Raw genomic sequence first — 20,232 nt, 5'->3', positions numbered from 1 at the left:
TGCTACCATAGGAATTATTTGTTCCATTGTTACAATTGGTCATCAACGCCAGGAGTTAGCACTCATCCATAGATGTGTGCCCAGCTTCAGTGCGGATTTTACAGAAATGTGCTGTTATTTTCATTTTCACAAAGTAGCACTCGGTGCCGTGCGGCACGTTCTCTGTGAATTGTCATGTTCAGGGATTGACCTTTTCCTTAATTTAAACAGTTAAAACGAGTTTTAAGATCATGTTCTAGTTAAGTCACATATTTACGGGTGAATCAAATCATTCAAGACTTTTCAAAGCATTTTTATCCATGCTACATGTATATTGACAAATACACACGAGTGCTACATGTACCGGTACTTCACGAAACTGATATTGCTGTAAACACGTTTTTCACGACGAAGCAACTCAACTACACGTACCGGTGCATAAAAGTAAGTTTGTGGTATTGGTGACCAATTATCCACATCCACCATTCAAACAATATACCGGTTGCATGTTACTGTTGTGCTTGATATTTACTGTACATGTACGTACACACATGTAACGCAAATGTAGGCTACTGGTACATGAACATGTATGCATGGGATGCACAGAGTTTCATCAGGGGTTAGAACAATTCCTTGAGTTTCATTTCAGTCTGCCTGACATTGGTCGTAAACCATCTTGACAGCTGGAATTGAATTCGCCTGCGAGAATTGCCAGCTCACCCATGCTGGGGCATGTTGGGGCAGACTGCACTAGTTGAGTCTATTCCTGCCTCCCCCAAAGCTGAAATTAAACTTGAAAGGAATTCCTTTTCTTTTCCTCTTGTGTTTTGATTTCAGTCTGTGAATTGTTCAGGCCATATTTGGGAAACATTGAAGGACTTCCTAGCTGACCAACTTTAAGTACACATCTGTACTACCATACATGTACATGTATCGGTAAAAATTTTTTGTGAAAAACAATGAAAGCTGTGAAAATTTTTCCCACTTGTGATAAAACATTGTGAACTTTTTCCCACTGATGAGAAAAAGGTAGGAAACATTTTCCACCTAGTGTAATAAGTTGTGAATTTCTTTTTTTTTAACAAAGGAGAAGAAAGTGTGAAAATTTTTCCCACCGAGGGGAAAATTTTAAAAAGCGTTCCCCTTTTAAGATTAACGTCAATTGCAATGTTCTGTATGGTACAGTGTACTCAGAGTCTCAGGCTCTTACTTAGTACCTTTTCAGTACTCGTACTGATGCACTTGTTCTGTGGTATAGTACTTGTGTACATGGTACATGTCCATACGGTACAGTGCACTCAGGTTTTTTTGCTCTACTTGTATGCCAGTTTTTATGGATGACAGGACTTCAACACTGACCTGCACCACCATTTTGTGTCAGACGGGATGGCCCTCTTTTGTTTTATTCTGAGAAAAAAATGGCCATGCAGTCAGTGAACTGCACAGATGCTGGTTCATGTCTGGCAGTAGGAATAAACAGATCATGACCTCACAATACCCCATGCTTGTAGGGCCAGAAACTAAAATTACACATGTATGTTAATAGTGTGCTGTTAAAAGTATGCTGATGTGAGTGCATCACAAGCCACTCATGTCCACCTTCAACAAAATTATTAACCCCTGAAGTTATCCAAGAAGCAAAATTCACCTAAGTTGTGACAACTACTGTATGCTGGATTAATGTACATGCGCCTACATTCCACAGCAGTTTTCACAACTTTATCTCTGTGAGGTCACCAACCAACACGATTTCCCCCTGCCGGTGCCAATGAGTGAAAGTAGGGTACAGTATGTAAAGGAAGCATTCATGCTAAGCAGTTTGCAGCTTGTGGTTTTTGAACACCCTCAGAATCATTTTGGATTGCTTTTAGGAATGGAGTGTTCACGTAGGCAGGCTGTCTTAGCCAGAGTTTGTTGGTTGGGGAAGGGGGAGAGGCAAACAGCAGCCGCAGCAAACTGATGCAAATCATCAGCGGTCAAAGGTGTCACTTTGGGAGTATTTGGCAGCACATTTTCTTCCCACTCCTCCTTTTCTTTGTTTCTCTTGCCTTTTCCTTCATTTTGTTTCCTTTTTATTTTCATTTTCAGGGGGTTGGGGGGTCGGACATCTCCCTTTTCCCTCTCTTCCCCCACCCCCCGACACCCCAAAGTGTACACAGTATATGTACATGTATACAGGCATGTATACATACATGTACATGTATGCACTGGTGTTACTGGTGCCTCATCAAAGGGAAAATCCTTAAAAAAACAATTCCCAATTAAAAAAATCTTTCATTTTTGGAAGTGGAAGCTAAATCAAATCAAAGCCAGTTCAGACTGGGGACTGCCTCGTGCTGAGTACTGCATGTCGCGCTACCCATAAACTGGAGAATGTCCTGAACTTTGAGAATTTCTCACTTTACAGACACGTACATGTACATCCATGTACATGTACATTGTGCATGCAAACATTGGCACATACATGTACACGTATTTAGACGTTGGTGGCAGCACTACACATGTACATTATACATGTGTATGCACGGTGTACATGTACATGTACATGCACTGACTGTATGCTTTCTAGTGCAGGAGCCTAGGGGGTTAGGGATAATTAATGATCCCTTGCACATACATGTACACATGTAATGTACACGTGCTGGTACTTATCCAAAACTTGTGATTTGTGTACGCCATCGTTCTTCTGGAATATTATTCCCTGCTTCTGATTCTCAAAGATTATTCAGTCTTCATCCTTGTTCTGGTTGACTTGAACCCTTCAGAGTCCTGCTGTGTACATGAATCATGTTTGGAACAGAATTTGTCAAAACGCAGTCTTAAGTATGCCTCTCATGCCGTACTCCTTGGGAGAAAAATGTGTACATGAACAAGTAGTGGATATTTTAATGTCTTGCATAATGTTAAACCAGTCTTCAAGGTTTTTTTGGGGGGGGTTGGGATTTGTTTTCCAAAACAGATTGCAATTGCGTAATATCCCAGATTTTACTGGTAATTTTCTGCATGAATCATATCACGCGGTGTGAATGCAATTAATAATTTTTACAACAGATTCCACTGCTGCTATTACAGCTGAACAGGTTCTCATGTTCTAATTCATTAGCATATTAATTCGCATTAACCAAGTTATGCATAAATTGTACTGGTAATGAGTCATGATGCAAAAGTTACAGGAAATAATGTCAACAAAACTGACACCTTGGAGACAAAGGAAGTGAGGTTAATACTGTGGGGGTATGTGTACCAAATATTCTGCATGAACCCGTTTTTCGTGATTTGATGTCACTGCCTGCTACTGCCAGCCCAACACAGTTTTTTCCTAGAGCTTTCATTCATGAGAGGGAGACCTTTAGCCCTTTGAAATCAGAAAAGAGCCGCCTGATTCTGGCACAGCACTTGCTCACACATGTATGTAAAACTCAAATGGTGCAGCAGTAAAAGTTTTCTGAGTAAATCTTTTGACAGCGTCTTGACGTGAAAATGCATTGTTTCCTGCTGATGCTCCCGTCAGTGGCAAATAAATTTGCGAGGTAGGGCTTTCTGCATACATGTACAAGTACATGCTTGTTTACCCACAGAGAAAAAGTTTGACACTGTTGTCTTGGGTTATAGGCCTACTGTACGCGTGTCTTTGGCCACATTCCCATAGCATGTCAGAAGATCTCTTTTCGGCAAATTTACATGTGTGCACGAAACAAAATACATGTACATGAAGGTACCGTACTACTCTCTGGTAGTGTAGGCACTGCTCCCATGGCATTGTATCTGGTAATCTGGTATTGCTAAGCTAATGTTTTCTTTGCTTAACAACTTCCACCTAGTATTTCTGGAACATGCACATTATAGCTTAGTGCGATCAGCCCTTATAAATGAGTTTTTTGACTAGCTTTAAGCACTACATTTGAAAATCTTGCAGGTCTGCAATCAATACGGAATTTCATTACTTTCTCCTGTTATGTCTGTGGGCGTAGATAAGGTGTCAAGCTGAGTAATACTTGCAAAAGCTTAGAATACTAATAGCACATGGTCTGTTTAATGCTGTCTTATCAGTGATAAAGTACAGCAGACTCTTCTAAATGTGGCATCAGATAGCATTGCATGGTTTACTGTGGGTAAAAAGCTGCGGGAGATCGATGACACATCATCTTGGACCACAGACCAACACCAACAACAAAGGAAACCATAAACTGCTGGACAGATTGTTTGGATTGACTGGCAAATGTTGATCAGAATCTATTTTTATCATTTGGTGGCCTGTGGGAGGAAAGCTTCATTTAGGATTTTGTTGTGTTACGGTACATGTACTTGTTTCAAAAGAGGAACTGACATGTATTTCTGTTCACACTAGTTAACACCGGAGGGCGTGTCAACCCATACAGTTCTTTTATGGCAGTGTCACGGAGACAATTCCGAGTTTCCAACATATTTGGGCAGTGTACAGACAGTGGCAAATGATGGTTGACTTGTTCACAGGGATGTGGCTGCATGTTGAACTTGACCATGGCCAATGTACACACTGTTCGTGGCCCACATTTGAGCAAATAACACTCAGTGTGGCCGAGCCATGGAAAGTGTCATGTTGTTTAAATGACTCAGAGAGTCAGTGTCTATTACATGTACATGTAGCTTATTGTCTGATGACCAATCGTTTGTGTCCTTCTTCCACGGTCCAACTTACTTGTACCGGTAGACACGTGGTACATGTACAGGTGTATCATGTTTTCAAAAGTTGAGATTTTCAGCTTCTCTCTTTCTCCCCACCCCCCCTCCCGCCATGGAAAAAGGCAGTTGTCTGGGGTTGGTTTACTGTGGACAAATACTGTTCGTATTTCATGAGTGGGTTGATAATCCTCTTTTGTTCTCTGTAGAGAAAAAAGGAAATCAGTGTTTGGATCATAAACAGTTAAGATTTGTTTTTTTCACCAAACAGGATTTCTGCACAACAAAGCAATGACCTCTTGAATGCATCATGCTTGAGACTGAACAACCCTAGCCGAAAGCAACCAACCACTCTCGGTTGTTGACAAGTGCCCAACGTGACTGCATTTATCACTGTAAACAAGCACTTGAGCCCACTAGAGGCTGCCGTAGTACCCGTACGGTAAGTCTACCTTCTGCTGTAGCTTTGGCAGTGTTATTGTTTGTCCTGTGTCTGATTGTAATGTTGAAATATTTAACATCCGAGAGGGAAATGTGGGAACTGTGCTCATTAATCACATTACTATTCCAAACCGTGACCTGTCACAGCTCAAGCACTTAACCAATAATTTCCTGGATACACTATACAGGTACAAGGACATGTACAGTGTAGGTGTGAATAAAAATAAATAATTGTATGCTACATGTATGCAATTTAGTGGGTTGCTAAGAAACAGACCCCTGCTCTCTGCACAGAAAACAAATAGTAAATCTGTTTAGAGTTCAACCTTTATCATACCACAACTTTCAAGGTGTAAGAGTATAGTACATGTGCATGCTGCCATGAACACATGAAGTGATTTGGCATTTGGCCAGATTTCATGGCCCAGGCTCAGTTGTGCAGTATGGAGAGATTCTCTGCTGACTGTTGCCATGCTGTAACTGAGTGTTCAATGCTACTATTATTCAGATTTCTTTGGTGTGAGTGCATGTTATTCTTTCCTTCATTGACCCTGCAGTTTGTGTGCCAGTGTTCGTGTTTTGTCGGAGGTCAGTGACCTTTGTATCATTTAGTGGGATTTTTTGGTTGTGTTTGAAATTATTTCCATAAAATGTTGGTGAATAGACCTTGACAATGATTTCCATATTTCAGACTACTGTAAATGAGACATGTTGAACCGCACACAAGTCTTCTGTTCCTACTTGTACTGGACAGCCTATGGTGCATAGGGTACATTTCCAGGGTTTATCCAGCAAGAATTGAGACCGAGAGGGTGCCTCTCCAATATTTCCAATCGCTATACACACTACATGTATCTAGACTATTGTTACCTAACACATCCCCCTAAGGGTCTGAAAAGAATTCCTCTGATTCTAGTGAAACAATGACCAACACAAAGCAGGGGGGGGTCCTCTCCATCATATATTGCTTCATGTGGCTAGTTCCCAGCACATGCCAAACAGCTGAAGATCTTCAGTTTCCATTGCACAGTAGCACTGTTTACTTTTGGTTGTGAAGGATCTTACCTGTGCAGTACATACAGGGTAGTTTGCACTGTGTGAGGCAACAACAGAAAACCCCTTATGCAACCACCCCAGGCTTTGTTGTTGATCCCACACAGTGGGAGGGGCATTGGTCTCCCTTTGAGGGTAGGACAAAGTTGTGGTCTTAAAGGAAGAGCCCTTTGTACATTGTTGGCTGATGCAACATACATGTGTCCCATTGTTGTCTTCTCATTTTGTGTGTCCTTGGGGAGTCTTGGGAGGGGGGCTGGCTTTAGAAACTCGAAAGTGGGTTTTTGGAGGAAGATGCCGTGGTTATAAAGAGTGGGGTAAGGGGAGGTGTGTGGGGTTTGAAAAGCTGCTGATTTCATGCTACATGTACAAGGACACAAGTGCATCATGCTTTGTGTTTATCTGCGGTACCAGAGAGCCGCAGGTCAGGGGAGGAGGTTTGGGGAAGTTCACCCACATATACATGTATAAACGTTCTCTTCCATTGATGTTCAGGCTTTAGTAGGCAGTATGACTGTCCTACAGTACTTTTTGGAGAAGTCGCCCCAGGTATTCAGAGAATGTGTATGTACAATGCATCTACAAGTACAACCAAAAGAGTGTTTGAAAAGAAGACTTGTTTCCTAGAATGGATTTGCACCAGATGTTAATTAATTTTTGGATTTTTTTAATATGTATATTTTTTTTGCCATACACGATGTGAGTTAATACATGTTGGGCAGGGCAAATAAAAAAATAAAAAGAAGACTTGTAAACTATCAGACTACATGTATGGTGGTCTGTGCATTCAGAAATAGTTGTTTACTCCACTCAGGCAGGATGGAACTACATGTACATCTATGTAGTATGAGATAAGTGCTGTACAGGAGATCATTATCTCCAAATTCATGTTTTACATGTACACTGTACATGTAGTTGGCCCTTTGTACCATCTCCGTGTATGTACATCTTCGTACCAGCATTCTTCTGAATGTGAGACCAGGCCTGTTTGAAAATTCCCAGCAGCTGGTCCTTCAATCTCCCTGTGGCCAAGCCTGCCTGCAGCTGCCGCCCTGCTAGTGAACCCTATCCATGTCTTTTCATCTCTTGGTAAGTCACCGAAGCGTATCACCAGGCTTGGATTCCTCCAGTGATATATTTATCCAAATCAAGCCAAGCAACAAGACCATAGTGATTCGCCAGATATTGTCTGGGTGCACAGAGTGTGGAGCACTATGAGTAGGGCAGGCCAAGTCACTAGGGCGAGACCAGTGGCGGGCCGCACATTGTGAAGTACGAGCAATAATTCCTTTACATTGTCAATTAAGAGGTTGGTATGGCTTGCCATATGCTGCATAGTTTTACCTTTACATGTACAGTACATGTGCGGTGAATCTTTAGAAAGCATACAGACCCATACAGTGGCGTAGCTGCAGTAGGATTTGACTAGTTGGGTGGGCACTAGCTTTCAGTGGTGTGGTTTTTGGGGCAAGCTTTTGTTAGCCTTGTTCAATATCCATTCATCTGGTTTTTTTTTTAGTGGGGGGCATTTGTTTTTTTGGGGGGTGCCACTGGGAATTTGTGGGGGGACACCTGTCCTACCAGGCCCCCCTGTGGCTACTCCACTGTACAGACCGCTACAAACTTTCTTTTCAGATGACATCCGTTTTATGCATGTACCGGAACCATTGTGTATACATTCATGTACATGTACTGGTATGTATTATTTCATGATGTGGGTACACACGTACATGTATAATAGCTGTAATACCGGTATGTGGTACTGTACATGTACATGTATCCTGTATGCGGTGTTCTGGTACTGTGCACTATATAGTGCATAAAGCCCAATACTGATGGAGAACACTTGTCATACGGTACCGGTATGTACAGTACATATTGTTAACCTTACATGTACCATGCATGTGTAAAAATTTCATGGAACCCAGTTGTGTGCAATGTTAATTTTGTCCACAGAAAAATGTTTGAGGTGAATCATTAACTCGTGCATCTTTCCTTACCAAAAGTATGTTTACTTAACCCATGCGGGTATAATGTGGTGAGGGGACAGACATGCAGACAGTAGTGTACCGTACGTGTACCTAAACTGTACTGTATCGGCACTTGTGTGGGTGCACCAGCAAAAGCCTATTGAACTAAACACAATCGAGCGAGGTGGGCTTCTCGTCTGCACTGATTGTTCCAGACATGGGCCACTGACAATATTACAGAGACCTTCCAAAAAGAATGGCTGTCTGGGCAAAAAGAATTTTTCATGTGTCTGCCAGTATCAGAGCCTAACAGGCAGGCTGACCTTTTCCCAACCAATCACAATCAATTATCCCCCGACAATGCTGAGCATGTCAGCAGGCAAGGTCTGGTCACATCATCAAGGAGGAGGGGGTCGGAGAAGAAGGCTCCCCGGTGGGATGAGAAAAGGTCCAGGGGCTACAGGGCGTTGTGGTATCGCAGGAATGAGAGGCCTGGAAGGAGGAGTTGGATGCTGAGAATGAGAGAGTGCCCTCTGTTGACTAGCATACCACTAGTCAAAATATTGGTGTTCTCCATGGTGCTGCTACAGTAATTAGGCCATGACCAAATGACTTCCTCCTGTAGCAGGCACTAGCTGGTGGCTTGTGTGCCATTACTGGCCTAGCCAAGAAATTTGGATGTACTGGTTTATGGCTTTCTTGTTTTTCAAAGGAGCACTGCATGCGTGAGCTGAGAAAATGAACAGAGCCCTCTCTTGGCCAGAATGTTGGCCCAGTCTGTTCTGTTGTTATTTTGAGAATTACCCCAGTGATACTGGTTACTATACTCCAGTTTCTAGAACATTTTTGGAGGTGATGTGGGATTGAAAAGTTCACCTTGTTTTGCAGGAATTTTCTTACACACTTGTTATTATTAGTGTTCATGTACTGCATTGCAAGCAAATTTGAGGCAGTCTCTCACGCCGTCCAGTTAGAATATTGGTCAGTGATAACACCTGTGATTGGTCGGTTGTTGAAATAGAACTCTTTCTGAAGACCGCTGATTGGTCACAATCTGGAGGGCAAAATGCCTACATGTACATGTACTGGTGCATGCATCCTCCTGAGGATGCATGCATCACTTTGTGATGTTCCTTCGTGTACACTGTCTAAGCAGTAGGGTTCTTCAAAGAAAACAGAGAAGAAATCTTGACTGCTTGTCAATAATTATTCAATCTTCATTGTCAGATTCATCTACCTCGAATCTTAGCACTGGAGGATTTTTCTGAAAGAAAAGTAACGCCGAATCCCATCTGCCCGTGACTCTTAAAAAGATACAGAAAAAAAAACTTGCTCCCGGCTTTCTTCACCTGCAGTTTCTGTTTGTGCGCTCACTGAAGGGAGCCCTCTTCTGTGTCATGTTCTCCCCAACCTGCTTGTCTCGTGGGATCTTTAAAAGCCGGCAGGAAGCAAACAATTTATTCCTCCAGACGGCTTATCCCCCATCTTTCAGCCCCTTTGGGGAGGGGACCTGAACTTTAAAAGCGGAGGACAAAAGTATCACCCTGTTTGCTTAGAAAACCAACTGCTTGTACAAATCACCACGTGGCCAGGACAAGCAGGGTTTTTTTTTTCTCTCAACCAGTTGGTTGCTAGAAAGCTGTCAAGCTGAAGAAGAGTTTGTCATTGGGCATTTCCCACACCTCAACTTATTTTCCTACTCTGGCGTAGCCTGAGAACTTGGTACCGGCCCCAACTTGTCAAGCCAAATACACGTAGCTGAGACTTTATGAAAACAAGTTGAAGAGTTGTTCAGTTGTCAATAATGTGTAAGTATCTGTCAGGAACCACCAAAAATTAGGTGAAACTTGAGCCTGGAGCAATATGCAATTCTTGAGAGGAAAACTGTGTTTTTAGACAAAAAAATCTCTGTCTGGCCTCATTTGGGATCTTGGGATTTGTCTGACCTTAATTTTTTAATGTTGGCGCCGGGTTGTCTGATATCCCAGACAGGGGATCAAGAAACTCATGATTCAGCCAAGAATTTGTGGCCGTTGCTTTTGGGAAGACCTTGTCTCTGATTTCAGTTCTTTTCTTTTCCACCAAACTGATGTCTGAGACACCTACATGTACCAAGTGCTGTACATGTACTTAAATGGAATGATACTGGAATAATGAATATCAATTTACAATTTTTTCAAAGGACAGAAGGGAAGGTCAAAGGTTGGCATTTTTGTAAGTTTTTGTAAGTTTGAGAAACAGACAGTCTACACAACCTTGTTTTTTAAATTTTTAAAATAATTATTAATAATTTCAAATTCCATGTATAATGTACGCTCTGAGAGGCCATTAAGATTTTTGTAATGCTTTATTTCCCAGGGCAGAGTTTTTCCTGCCCCCTCTAAATCTTTGCCTTTGTCAATTGACGAGCATTTGCCTAACATTTCTGTCAGTGTTCTGAAACCATCCCAAGCTTACATGTAGTACATGTACTTGTATTAGTACCTCTGATTTCGTCCACGCACTTCTGAAAGATCAAGCCCTCTACATACGGTACCGGTATATATGCAACATAAAACAGATTTCAAAAGTCGTAGTTGAATTAAAGTTCGTTCAGTCACCTCAGTAAAGTTTTGTACATGCAGATTTGCAAATTTACAACAACTGTCAAAATTGCTGACAGTCAAACTACAAATCAGGTTTCAGTTTCACAGAAAATTACAACCCTTCTGTAGAGTTTTGATGGCTCATAACCCAGTCTGGTTGCCAAGAAAATGCTGACAGGTAATTCACCAGAAGTGGTTAATGGTAATCCCCTGTAGTTTTGATGGCTCAGAGGTTGAATGGGGGGCCAGGGCTGGGCAGTGCTGTTGGCAAAAGGCACCACCTGAGTCATGCCCTTGGAATGTGTTTGTTGTGTTGGATTCCCCTCAGCCAGTGTGGCAAGAGGTTAGAAACCAGACTGCCTCAGGTTGTAAAAAAATTAAAATAAAAACCAATCCACCTCACGGAATCCCCTTGTGACATACATGTACATTACCGAGCCCAAAGTGATTCTTTCCTGTTGTTTGCTCAGTTGCGAATTCGGTGGAGATGACAGAATTTCCTGTGTTTGTCACCTGGATTCTGATGTAGTCAGCCAGATCTGTGTGACAGGGGACCTGACTCTGTGCCTTTTTTTGGCGACTCAAGTGGGTGGGATTTGTGTCTCATGCACGAACACATTTATGACTTTACTCCTTCCTGTCAACACTGCTTTATTGCCATGCAATGACTTCAGCTTGCCTATTCTGTGCTTAGCCGTTCCATTTGGAACAATGCCCAAACATGCTTTCCTCTCACAAATGTTGTGACATTTCTGCACCTCAGTAGCTCATTACTTGTACATGTGTTATCACATCTTCACAAACAGGTAGGTCATTTTTACACATACCCACAATGTACATGTATGCAGCCGGAGTAGATTTTATGTGGGTTTTGCTTCACGAGCCCTCGTTATACAAGTACACGTTGTGCACGTACATGCACATGTAATATTACAAAACCTGGGAACTTTTTTTTTATGACCTTGTTGAAAACATCACTTGCAGCCCTACAGCTTTTACTTATAGTCTTCACCTTCCTGGGAATAATATTGAACAAAGATATTGTCTCTATTTTGGCACTGTATCAACATTCTTCACAGTACATGTACAAGTGTTCCTCTAAACTAAAACAAAACTCAATCTCACCTCTCTATCACAGACCCCACAGGGATAGGAGCAGAATCTGCCTGAAATTGGAAGGAGCATGACATGTACATGTAAAGTACTCAGGTCTCTGGATTGTAGTCCAGGGGATTAATTAAAAAGCTGCATAGAGAGGCAGAGGACCAAAGGGCAGCCCTAGGGCAGACAGACATCCCCTTACTGGTATGTGTGAAGAGACTGGATGCAAGAGCAGCTAGAATCAGATTTTAAAAAAACAGCGGAAATCCATCTGTCGAAGAAGTAGTTTTGAAGAGCTGCTTAGATTGCCTCTGATTATTGGGCATTTTCCAGCAGTCTGAAGATGTGGAGGAATGGGCAATCCCCATTTACACGCAAAGTACATGTAATGAGCTCTTTGTCTTTTGAAAGTAGTTTTTTTCTCACAGAGTGAAAACATGTAGGCCTATTGCTTTCTGGTTTTGCATCTAAACCCTTCATGTACATGTACTTTCTTGTATTCCACAGAGCGTAGACATTTTCATGATTTTCCCATTTTTTCCTGAATTTCCTGGCCCCCCTCTCTCTCCTTTTATCCCTCCAAGTCCAAAATTCTAGTGACACCGGCAAAGTTCGGTCTGCCACTTCAGGGATACAACATACATGTACATGTACCGGTATATGTACAGTACATGTACACACAAATGCCACTTTTTAGTGGGTACATGTACATTCTGAAAGGCCAATTCAGAACGTATTTACATGTATTTGGGGAGGCCAAAAATTGTTATTTGGGGTCAAAAAAAGAAATTTCTCGGTGTAATCTAATGTGACCTACCGGTATCTGAGGAGTGGGGCTTTATTTTGGAGCTGTTTTACACGCTGTGGGGAGGAACATACATATAAGTGAAATACCTGTAGTCTCCCTAATTACATCTTTCTCATCATTATTCAAAGAGGACAAAATGGGAGGGGCATGTTTGCCATTGCCCCCTGTCCCCCGTAGCCACCAATGTACACCCCATTGCCTAGTCTGAGTGCAAGATGTTCTCAGTGTGGCTATGTTGTGGATCGTAATTCTCTACGGCAATTATCCGGTAGAGGGCACTTTATAGTGGCCAACTGGCTTCGCACAGGGCAGTTTGTGTACAAGTTATGTCTGTGAACATGTACAAAACGCCCTCTAACAAATGATGGGGAGTATTTTTTTTACAAGCATAATGGTGTATGTGCACACATGAGGGTACATACACACTGTATACGCTGTACACCAGTGTCAGTCGTGACCAGTAGTCTAAAACGGCACTAAGAACATCTTGCACTAAGACTACCCATTCAGTTGCTTTCACACCACTTCTGTCTTTGCTCTTACAAGAGGACATTGTTCACAATCTTTCTTCCAACTCCTGACTAGAAACTTCACTTCATCCTTCTTGGACAGTCCCTGATGACCCAGCAATTTATCAAGGGCTCAACAGCGGACTCCCGGGGCCCATTAAATTCCCAGACAGTTCATGGTAACTCCATGGTACAATGGATGGCAGGTTAATACCTGGCAGAGGACTGTCAGTGATAAAAGTGACAGACTGGGAAGCTTGCACATCAAACATTTAATGACCTGCATTGTCCTTGTAATGAGGTCAGAAAATTGCTCAGCCCAAACATTATACAAGTGGAGGTCCATGGGGAGAGGAGGGAGCATGCTCAAAATGAGTTTGTACCAAAACAAGCACTGACCAAAGGGTTACCTTTGGACTGTCCTGGTACCTCTGTGTCAGACTAGCGCTACATGTGTACTGTATGACCTGGATTTTGTGCCTTCACTGGCGTAGGGACGGGAGAAATGAAGGTTTGACATGCTGGGAGGATCTACCAGTACCAAAAGGAAATGGACCTCAGCTGTCTACTGCTAGTCAGTGTCTCATCTAGTCACCTGTCCTCACTACAGGTAAAAGCATACTTGGATTGGCAGGGTTTTTTTTGCATCAATTTACAGGCCCCCATGGCGAGCAAGCCTTCACATTTCCTTCCAAAATACTACATGTAGGCCCCTACATGTACATGTACATAGGTGTACCCCGGAGTGGAAGTGAGGCCTCAGATAACACCAACCTGGGGGCGTCAGTTTCACATATATTTCTGGCAGTTTCACATATATTTCTGACAGAGGTAGGCATTTTTTAAGCTTGGTTGGGAAGGGCCTGGCAGATGTCAATCCTTGGTCGCCCTGCTACTTGGTTATAGGGTCATTTATTGTCCCCATGGAAACAAGACACAACAACAAACTTGTAGTTAAGTTCACATACTTGTGTATAGACTTTTTGCTGATATCTTTGAAAATTGATGGCATGTACATGTACTCAATTTGCACCTGTGACAAAGAGTATTGTACTGCAGATGCTTATAAACTGTGTTTCTGCCTTTTGAGGAAACACTGAAGCCGTTAATTAAAGGATTATTACATTTATTTGACTAAACCTGACCATTGGCCAAGATAAGTGTATGCAGTCTGGCAGTGAAGTGGCTGGATTCTACATGAACTGCATTTTGTCAGGTCATTGAAGTCACTGGCACACCAGCCTAAGAAGTTACCCTCTGGGCGCTGATTAAAACTTCCAAGACCGCCCACAACCATGCGGGCCCCCACCCACCAGATCTCCTTAGTGTACATGTAGTTAAAGTGCAGTGGAATTGAACCCAGGGAAAGTATCTGGAAAAATGCAGGCTCATGACAGTAGCCACGGAAACCTAGTCAGAAGCCCTCCATTTCAGGACAAATTTTTTAAGGGTAAATCTGATTCATAAGTTTACTGTATAACATTAGAAATGTTCAGTGCTTGTCCTGACAAACAGGGAACTGTTCTGTGATGTCATTTCTGGAAGATACACTACTGCTTATTTTCGTGGTTTTTCCATTCAAATTGTAAACCCCAAATTTTCCAGTTGGAAGGTCATGTACAGTGTCTATCAGAGGACTTTGTTCATTGGCCCGCTGTTGTGCAGCAAAACAACAGTGAATCACCAACTGGCAGAAAATATAAGTTACATACGAAAAACGTGCAATTCAGATGTCACAATATCTCAACTTCTGCCAAATATTGGTTCTGAATAAGTGGTGACATTGCAGCCACTTTTTTCTGCTGGAGGGAGGGTTTAGCTGTTTGGGTAGGACTCGGGTGGAGTGTGTTATAAAGGGCATATCATTTAGAGGTACCCACTGTATGTTTGTACATTGCTGGGAAAAGTGCAAGTTGATATTCAGGATCAGTATAAGGTCAGGATTGTCAGTATAGTCATGACACTGTGCAGCTTGAACTTAATTGTCCAACATGTAAAGAATACTGATACATACGGTATGTGTCTGGGCTGGTATCGGTACCTATATAATCATGTACCAGTACAGTGTTTGTGTGTCCATGCATGCACTGGTATGTTCCATACAGTTTCATCTAATTTGTTTTAGAACTGGAAGTGGATTGCTTCAAATTGGTTGAGGCAAGTTTTGCTTTACTTTGAACAAGATAAGAGCACGGTGCATTAAACTTAAGTCTCATCATGTTACTCCTAAAAAGCTGGATGACATGTACCGGTATTAAAAATTGTATGCGTATACACTGTGTGTTTATAAATTCAGTATGTAATGGTGCAGTTTTGTTCTTCCTCTCAAAGTTCCAACCCTCTCCATTTACATACAAGTACATGTGTACGTGCACTGTACATACATAAAGGCACAAGAAGAAAGAACATGTGCAGTATGTGAGTAGCATGACTTCAGTCAATTGTCTCTCGAGTAGCATGACGTCAGTCGACTGTCTCTCGAGTAGCATGACTTCAGTCGATTGTCTCTCGAGTAGCATGACTTCAGTCGACTGTCTCTCGAGTAGCATGACTTCAGTCGACTGTCTCTCGAGTAGCATGACTTCAGTCGACTGTCTCTCGAGTAGCATGACTTCAGTCGACTGTCTCTCGAGTAGCATGACTTCAGTCGACTGTCTCTCGAGTAGCATGACTTCAGTCGACTGTCTCTCGAGTAGCATGACTTCAGTCGACTGTCTCTCGAGTAGCATGACTTCAGTCGACTGTCTCTCGAGTAGCATGACTTCAGTCGACTGTCTCTCGAGTAGCATGACTTCAGTCGACTGTCTCTCGAGTAGCATGACTTCAGTCGACTGTCTCTCGAGTGGCAGGACTTCAGTCGACTGTCTCTCAAGTTATACATGTTCATGTACCGGTGCATGTACATGTATGGATAATGTGACTACATGTACAAGAACAGCAGTCCTTACTAATTTCACTCCAAATTTCAGCATTTGGCATGCAGTTACCTCTCTAGTAAGTACAGTTGTTCTGATCCTCTTAGGAAATTGTTCAAAGGTCAAGCACTTGATTGGGTCAAAGGTCAGGATAAGTACCACCCACCCCTTTTTACCAAATGGATGACTCACACAGGAACTCTTGGCTGTAGGGAGTAAACAGGCTCACAACCCAAACATGGGATGGATTATGCAACATGGATGCATGACAAACCAAATAAACAGGTCTGGAAACCAAGTTTCACTTTCCGAAATTAAGATGGTTTGCCTTTCCTCTGTCTACTAGACTTGAGCGGTAATGAATGGGCACACTGCCAATCCTTTGCAGTAATATGTTTATACACCCGTAAAGTTTGGGATTCCACTAAAGCATGATGATGCTAATGGTTCCCCGGTTTTTCCTTCTTTGATACACACTATACGCTGCTTACCAAGCACGTGGGCCTGGTACCAACCCCCCCGACAGTTATGTTTTTTGTTCTTTTTTGTTCTGTTCCTCTGTTTACTATCCAAAGATAATTTTGTTTTTTGTTTTTGATAGAACTGGATTGAAAAATCGACTTGAGATACATGTACAGTGCTGTACCAGTACACCCTGTGTGCTGTTTTCTTTAAGATCAGTTGAAAATTTCATACTTTTCAAATGGATTTGTGTTTGGTGTTATTGAAGCCTTACCAGTACCGGTATGTGGTCTCCAGAAAAGGGAAAAAATGAATTTGGATGAAATGGGGTAGGCCTCCATGTGCTGGTACATATAGTGTGTGCAACGTATTTTGTCTTCTTAAAAATTTCTCCTGATGTCTGTTTCTTTCACTTTTCTTACTGTCTTTGCCAAACCACCTTTCCCTACCACAGAAAGGGATCCATTTTTTAAAAACGTTTTTGAGGCCCCATGGAAGCTCTTGGGTTTCTGCAGTTCCTGGTGTGTTTTGGTATTGATGACGTCATACACCAAGCACATGTAAATTTGTAATTCAGTGAGACCTCCCCCTGTGTACATGTAGTGTCGGTCATTGATGACATCATCAGTAAACACGGACCGTGCTGTGCATGGAGTGCAACTCTGTAGGTAACCAGGGATTTCAGTTTCTGCTTATGCATGACATCATCTGGAGTCTCTGGAGTTGGTAAGTTTGGCGGTCCCCATCTGACACTGGTAACCGCACACGTCAACAGTCAATCACTTCACAGTCGGTGCACATTATCTGGGCATCCCCGGGGAATGCAGAGCACTAGATTGATAAATTGGGGATTGCTTGACAGTGAGCTGCCAGTGTGCCGGGGAAGCGGACCTCAGTCTTGATCGGTCTGGAGGAGTTTTTTTTCTCCTTCAATCAGGAAATTAGTGAAGAAGAGGATACCGGTTCTGTGGAATTTACTGGTGTGTAGAGACCAGGAGCTGTGTGCTGATTGCCAGTGATGGAGGATGGTGTGATGGAATCTGGCAAGCCGCAAGAAGTGTGGATTGATGGTATGTGATGGGTTAAATTTTGGATGTACTGGTAAAATCTCTAGAAGAATGTTGGATGTTGTGCCAATCTCCTCTCTTGTGACCACAAGGCACAAGGAGTTTTCTCAGATGGGGCCCTGGATAAAGAGATGTCGGATACGATTTGGTGGTGTCTCAGCAAGCTGCATGTGTTAATACAGGTAGGTATCATCTTATCTGAAGAAATGTGGCTGCTGTCGTCCTCGTATTCTTGTGTCTCATCACCCCTGGAGGAAGACAGAGTGGAATGTATACTTGCGCTGAAAAAAAAAATGGCTGAGGATGGAGCTTTGTGAATTGACATGGAGGTGTGGATGCAAATTTTGTAAGATCTTGTCTGCCTGTGGAGAGAAGCAGATGTCTTCTGAATTACATGTCTCGTCATCTCGCCGGTGATCGTAATTACGCAGTGTAGGCAGGGTAGAGGAAGCAAGTATCCTGCCTCTGATTGCTCACGGAATGGAGCTGAGGAATTCTGCTAGCAGCCAGCAGTGGTGCGCCGACGGATGCGTTTTGTAGTTCATGCCCGTGGAGGCTGAAAAATTGTTGGGATGTCTTTATAATCTGCTGCCACATCTGCTCGTGTGGCCTGGTAGGCAGTGGAGAAAAGTGGAATGCATACATGTACATGTACCATTTTTGTATGTAATGCAGTGGGTACATGGCACAATTGTGCTCATATCCGCTGAGTTTCAGGAATTCCTGTTAGCGTCTATCCAGACATTGTGTTTTTCAAGTATGTACTTCTGAGGAAAGTAGGTTGACTTGTGCACTACGGTTCCATTTTACACTGTCAAAAAAGACTGTTTTGGCAATTTTTAAAATCCTCTTGTATTATTGGAAGGAGCAGTCCAGTCAGCATTTGTACCTGTTGACAATGTGAAAACAGGATATTGTGCCATCAATTATTTTGTTGCTCAGTGGAGAACTTAAGAGGATGCCTGGCAGAAACGAAAGGTTTCTGGCCTGAAGGTTAAATTTGAAACATACTAGTGCAACCAGACCTGCCATCATTCCGTGTACCGTACCATAACGGTATGTACAAGAATGTACATGTGCCTGCTGCTCCCTGCGTACATGTACATTGTACATACAGGTATGTTTGTGCTAAACTCACTGCCTTGTAATGGAAGTTTCATGCTCATATTTGTACACGTACAGTTTTTGTAATTTTTCGGCATGAGAATATAATTTCAATCGACGTACCCCTGGTACACGTACATGTACATGCCTCTCTTTTGCAATTGCTGCAACAAAGCTGTCACTTTTTGAAAGTGGCTTTCACTTGAATACATTGTAGAACTGGAAATGAAACGGGGCTCACCACAACAAATTAAGTTTATCCAGAGTAGAAGCCGTTGTGCATTTTGTCTCTGTCACTTGCCTGTTCCATATCTTCGCTGTACATGTACAATGTACAGTAGAAGCATGCATGTACATGTACAGTGAGAAGGAGTGCTGGAGTGGATCTGCTGTCCTTGATGAAGCTGGCAAGCTTCCCAAGTGATAGGTCTTTGGGGATGAACCTATCTAGGAGTACAGTGTAAACAAGTCTGATAGAAAATTGATTAAATCTCATCTACATGCATACATGTACATGTAGTGTAGGGACTCTGTTTTCACATACAGCACCAGTAGGTGTGCTTGATCTTGTTGTAGCAGATGGAATTGAAGTTGAATTTCAAGAGTTTGTGTGTGACAAGAAGCCCTCGATACACCTGTCTGCTTGTGATGTTGATTTGGCTTTTGAGTAACTTGCGCTGAATTCACGTGAAGGAGTTATTTGAGTGAACGAAAGGACACACCTTTGCTTCTGTACAAACTTACAGTATCCATTGGTATTGTATACCACTGTATATTACTCCGATGCCTCATAAGTCCAAAAATTCGGACTTTTGAGACGTTGGACCTATAAGGCGTCGGACTTATGATACACACCTGTAAAATTACTTTACAAACATGTTGCATCCAAACAAAGTTTTGAGATTTTCACTTCTGTCATTTTTTAAGCAAGTGAGAACATAATGGATCTGAATCTACATGAAGCACTTGTATGGTTTATGTATGTGTACAAGTACATATATGAAATATGATAATGTGTAAAGATGATTACAATTTTCATACACTCCCAGTACATCTCTGTGCCAGTGATTTGATTGCCACTAGTGGATATGAAGGGTAGAATTTTAGACCAGATGTTTCATGATTTACTCCCATACATGTACTGGTAAAACTTCATTGTCTGGTGTAGCAATGTTGTGGATGGATTCATCTCCATTGGATCCAGTGAAATATTGCGTTTCCCCACTGGAATTTGTTCCTCCCTCCTTGTGTGGTTCATGGAGGTTCTCCTTGAGGGAATTTGAGAATGCCAGTAATGAAGACTTACACCTACATGTAGCTGTGGATAGTAGTTGATAAATCAATCAGCACTGTGTTCAGACTGACCAGTGCAGCATGTACCAGGAGGTACATTTTGGGCCATCCCCTGATCAGAACTTCAATGCATTTGAGACAGACACATCTACTGCTAGACACTGTAGGGGTAGGCCTACACAGTATACACGTACATGTGCATGTATGTATGTAAAACATGTAACAGTCTTATTTACATGTTTAGATACTAGTGCCATAATACATGAAGGCCAATAGTTGTCAGTGA

At 42.3% G+C, this 20,232-nt stretch overlaps 1 protein-coding gene across 7 annotated transcripts in view; it reads left to right on the top strand.

The window, feature by feature from the left end:
* phldb2 (pleckstrin homology like domain family B member 2) overlaps nt 1–20,232 on the top strand; it is a 74,945-nt gene that overhangs the window by 9,218 nt on the left and 45,495 nt on the right. For 2 of the 7 annotated variants that reach the window (XM_087142653.1, XM_022244391.2), the window contains exon 1: nt 17,371–17,552. The exons of 1 other annotated variant lie outside the window; for it this stretch is intronic. Coding sequence is in view for 1 of the 6 variants with exons in the window: in XM_087142655.1 (XP_086998781.1) it covers nt 13,656–13,715 (60 nt within the window). In the remaining 5 variants the exon portion in view is untranslated. Of the gene's footprint in view, nt 1–4,909; nt 5,081–11,381; nt 11,494–13,572; nt 13,716–17,370; nt 17,553–20,232 lie in introns of those variants that run through there. 4 more of the 7 variants (XM_022244394.2, XM_087142656.1, XM_087142655.1 and 1 more) reach the window with 4 other exon arrangements.

This window comes from Acanthaster planci, linkage group LG10 (genome assembly GCF_054643075.1).
Source record: "Acanthaster planci isolate LZ-2023a linkage group LG10, COTS_SCS, whole genome shotgun sequence".
NCBI lineage: Eukaryota > Metazoa > Echinodermata > Asteroidea > Valvatida > Acanthasteridae > Acanthaster > Acanthaster planci.
This window is presented reverse-complemented; position numbering and strand designations above follow the sequence as displayed.